Genomic DNA, 4611 nt, shown 5'->3' with positions numbered 1-4611 from the left:
ATTGCTTCCACCACAATTTCTAAAATGTCAATTCAACCTCCCTATCGATGAGTTCAAGGACAATTTCTAAAATGTCAATTCAACCTCCCTATCGATGAGTTCAAGTTGATCCTTTCAAGCTAACATATTTTTTTTTCATTCACACCAACAAAGTTGACAAAATAATTTTAAGGTGCAATTAACAATTTGACCTAAATTTTGAAATTTAAAAATATAGGGATTAAATTCTTGAAAATAAACAGACTAAATTTTAAATTTACAAAGAGCACAATGACTATGCTTTAACCTTAATTTTATGTTTATCTTTACTTACTTTTGATTAATCTGGAATTTAGAATTCATATCTAAATTAATTAGTTATATTAATTAAATCGATGAAGGATTTGGTTAAAATTATTAAATTGATCCATTAGCATTTATTGAAATTCATAACTGAATCCACTGACATAATTGAAATAAAACATGTCATTTTAATTTATTTTAAATATATTCATACTATAGCCGATTAAGTCGGGAGGACATGGGCTCAAGAGCGTTGAAGCGCATTATCCCCCTAATGAAAGGTTAGGGAGGGGCTATAGGCAGTTCTAGGCAGTATATAGAAAAAATAAAATACATTGACCAGAAAAACTGATTGGTCAACTCATATTGCAATGACATAGTGATCATATATAGAGAGAGAGAAATACATTTCATAGCTCTCACAAAGTATCAGTTTTCCTCTAAAATGAGTGCATCCATTGCAGGTTAAATCATAGAAACATGGCCAGAAGCATACCTTAGAACCTATATTTACACAAATTATATCTATATCTCAAAGGTTGCTTTCATTTTCTTACGATAGTTATCAATCCAACCTTGGATCAGCTTGATCTCGGTTGCCCTCTGTTCCACTAACCAGTCAGGGTCCTCTGTCGAAGAGGCACGCAAGTCGATGTGATGGGCGCCTGAAAGATTCATCAGTTTACAATGTTTAGCTGTATTCTACATACAAGCTACAGCATATCCATATTCGTCACTAACTCTTGATTTATCACACTCATTAAGAAGTAAAAGACTTCGGAATGTGTTACCTTCTTTCGTGATGAGAGCAATAATCGTTTCAGATATATTCTTCAGAACACTGCAAAGAATAACATGAACATTCATTGGAAACTAGATGATTAAAACTTTGATAAAAATCAATATAAGGAGCTAACCTGCCACCACTCCAAGGATCTAATAAACCATTTGAGAATATGATGTTGCTTCCAAAGGATTTCAATACATGCTCGATATCCTTCATACGAACATTATTGTTCATTCAACGTAGTGAAGACTAAAAAAGCGATGCAAAACTGAAGGAACTAGCCAACATATGGTAACATATTATATTATCTTACATGTCCACCAAATTCGGTTGTTATCCATCTAGGCCTTGGTGTCACCTGGAAATCCTCCTGGCACCCTTCTCGGAAAGCAGAGTAATCCCAATCATATGCTGGAAACATGCTAGTGTTTCGATCACTAGACATCGGCATAACCATCTCAGTGCATGCCTAAATCGAGAACCAGAAATGACATAAACAATCAGTAAAAATGCATAAGTATATAATGTTTTGGAGATTTATTAAACTGATATAGAATAAAAAGTAAATAGATCACAAGACCTGCCAGTTCCACCCATCCATGCCATGAGGATCGTCATCAAGTTGAAAACAGTCAACCTCTCCAGTATAATTGTAATATACGCTTACTCCATTGAATATATGCTCCAGAATGCTAGACCCGGCAGGAGACCCATCAATCTTTTTGCAGACCTACAATGTGATTATACATATTTGAAACACGAAGTTGGATACCGGCCAAGACCCCACAAGAAAACCGAGTTCCAAAATAACAGCAACATTATATGCAAAGAGTGCAATAACACAATGAAAGAAAATACTAGCAACATCTAAGAGTTACACTAGGCATCCTCACATTAAGAACACCAACATTTCTAAGATTAACAAATCCATATCAAAATCATTGAATATTAACCACGAACCAAGAATTTTTTCAGGACTGGCATTGAAGAAAATGGACCACAGTAAAAGCAGAAATATTATCTTAAATAAAGTAGCTGAAGCAAATCATAACCTTTATTCATGGTGCATCAAAGTCATTCACAACAGTAAGTTCTGAGTTAGCTACATATGAAGCTTGCATTACCAATAGCAGATATTCAAGAATCATAAAATTGTAGTAAATAGAGCTGCAAGTGACGTGAACTGCCGTAACACTAATGCGCCCTTTATCAAAGCTTATTCCAGATAGCAAAGATGCAAATCAACAAACAGCAAAATAATAGTACATAATCAACTTAACAATTATAATTTATAAGTCACCCTAAATTGATATTTTTCCTACTTTTTATTTAACAAAATGTCACCCCGAATTAGCGCACTGATTGATAAAGAAACAACATCATAGAACAAATGAAAATAGAACATCCATGGAAGAGCAGTTTGAGAAGTAGCTTTGTGACTGTATATGCAGAAAACCATAAATGGTCTGCGCAATCCATAATATAAGTTTCAAGTCATACATATTCCAACTAACCTCTCTTATGGGATGTCCCGGCAAAGGCATTAAAAAGTTTGAAGGATACGGGTAATTAACCATTGCCAAATAACTATATGCAGAATCCAACCAGTCTGATAGACCTTGGACACTTGTAAGTTCCCTGCCAAGAGTTTCAAAAACTACATCACTAAAAAAATTATATATCCCTCCGTCGAATCATAATATAGTATGCTACAGCAACATGCACGTATGCAAATTTTCCTCCATTGTTCTCACTGGCACAAGTGAAAAGTTTTAGACAGTTGCTTAAGGCCATCCTCCTTCTGACCCTCGGACGTCAATGCATTCCATGAGTTTTTAATGGTGTCAAAGCAGCTACTACTTTCCCGCTACATATATAGAAATAAAAACAAAATAAGGGGAAAAAAGAAGGTGACTGATGACATATAAAGACCAAATTAACTTAAAACATCTATGTAGAACCTTGAATGAATTGGAGACAATGTTATAAAACGTTTCAGGTGGCACAATATCTTCAAACTGAAGAATCGGAGCTGATGAAGCAAGTGCCCCAATAGCAATATGAGGGTACTTGAGCCTCATCCATGCTGCTAACACTGCATCATTAATGGCATAAATCAAAACCCTTTCCACTAATCAATTCTTTTTTGGTATATTCTATGCTCGTTTTATTGTCCATGTTCAAGATTCGTAGCAAAGTTCGACCCTGTTGTGCAATGTATTTTACCATTCCACTAATCAAATTATACCATTTCATAAACGCCTCAAAAACCAATTTAATATGAAAAACAGAAAAGAAAAAAGGCTTACTTCCCCCATAGGAGCCGCCGAATAAAACAACGGGACACCCTTCAGCAGACAAATTCTTCTTCAAATTAGTAATGAGAACGGCGAAATCAGCAAGGGCTTGCTCTGCTGTTAGATAAGAAAGGGTAGTGGCATTTCTATAAGCTTCTTCTTTACTTCCAAACGGCATTGAGTCCCCATAGTACCTATGCTGTTAAATTATTTCTCATTAACATTAAAATTCAATTAGTTTCAACCAAACAATGCCTTAAAAAAATTATAGATTGTTAAACTTAGGTTAAATTCTGCTATTACTCTTTGCAAAATTGCTGTACTTTAATTTGGTATTTTTATTCTTATTCTTTTCAACTTTTAACATTTCAGTCCTTGCCAATCAATAACAATTAAATGAATTAAGATCTGTTATTTACAAAATCAGATGCGATAAACATATTAATGCAATGTCAACTTACCAAAATTGAAAAAGGAACCTAAAATCATCCTATTGAAGAAAATGGACTAAATTTACCTTTGTTGCTAATAATTAAATTTAAATAAAGGAATTTATCAGTTACTGTAAAGTTATCAAAATAAGGACTAAATCCACAATTATGGTAAGGTACAGGGACTAATAGCAAAATTTAACCTTAAATTTACCTCTGGGAATAGAATCATGGCACCGAAGCGGGGAGCGATGTCCCATACAAAACCGGTGTTAACGGCGAACCATTCGATGTCACCTTCGTTGCCGCAGTAAAGGAAGATTGGGCCGGAACGGGAAGGGCCGACCCAGTGTTCAGTGTTGATAAGGTAACGTTGTCGGAACCTGGGGAGGTCCAAGAAGCTGAAGTGGTCTAACGGTTGGGAAAAATACCGGGTTTCATAATGGTATTGTTGGTGGTGGTTGGGTTGTTTGATTGGGTGCGAATGTTTGCCGAGGAAGGGCGGCGGGTTGTTGGAAGGGAAGAGATCGGACAGCTGTGAAGAGAGGGATGGCAAAAGGACGGTGGTGATGATGATGATGATGAAGGAGACACTGGAACTTGCCATTTTTGGGGGATCGTCTCTACCAGTCAACTGTTTAGTATGGTAGTTGAGAAGCTCGGACTCGGAGGGTAAACGCAATACCGGAGTCGGGTTATCTGATTCAATTCGGGTCCTGTTTTGGATTATGCTTTCTAATCAAGTTTAAAAATTCAAAATCTAAAAATTAATATTATTAAAAAAAATTAGATATTTGAGTATCCAATAAAATGC

The 4611-nt window shown here is 35.5% G+C and overlaps 1 protein-coding gene across 1 annotated transcript; it reads right to left on the bottom strand.

Moving 5' to 3' along the window:
* Positions 1–646: 646 nt before the first annotated feature.
* On the bottom strand, positions 647–4611 carry LOC107935273 (lysosomal Pro-X carboxypeptidase). Its single transcript, XM_016867850.2, has 10 exons — positions 4012–4611; positions 3379–3565; positions 3031–3164; positions 2824–2936; positions 2584–2707; positions 1650–1799; positions 1383–1538; positions 1200–1279; positions 1074–1123; positions 647–947 (listed from the first exon to the last, which is right to left on the bottom strand). The coding sequence occupies exons 1-10, from the start codon at positions 4402–4404 to the stop codon at positions 808–810; spliced, it is 1527 nt and encodes a 508-aa protein (XP_016723339.1). The 5' UTR covers positions 4405–4611; the 3' UTR covers positions 647–807.

This window comes from Gossypium hirsutum, chromosome A02, assembly GCF_007990345.1.
Source record: "Gossypium hirsutum isolate 1008001.06 chromosome A02, Gossypium_hirsutum_v2.1, whole genome shotgun sequence".
Taxonomy (NCBI): domain Eukaryota; kingdom Viridiplantae; phylum Streptophyta; class Magnoliopsida; order Malvales; family Malvaceae; genus Gossypium; species Gossypium hirsutum.
This window is presented reverse-complemented; position numbering and strand designations above follow the sequence as displayed.

Bases quoted from the DNA above. Each gene is read 5' to 3' on its own strand.
- LOC107935273 (XM_016867850.2), bottom strand. From the start codon at position 4,404: ATGGCAAGTTCCAGTGTCTCCTTCATCATCATCATCATCACCACCGTC. The intron at 1,800-2,583 runs GTTAGTTGGAAT...ATCACATTGTAG, and splicing joins CGGGACATCCCATAAGAGAG to GTCTGCAAAAAGATTGATGG. The intron at 1,539-1,649 runs GTCTTGTGATCT...TTCTCGATTTAG, and splicing joins TGGATGGGTGGAACTGGCAG to GCATGCACTGAGATGGTTAT.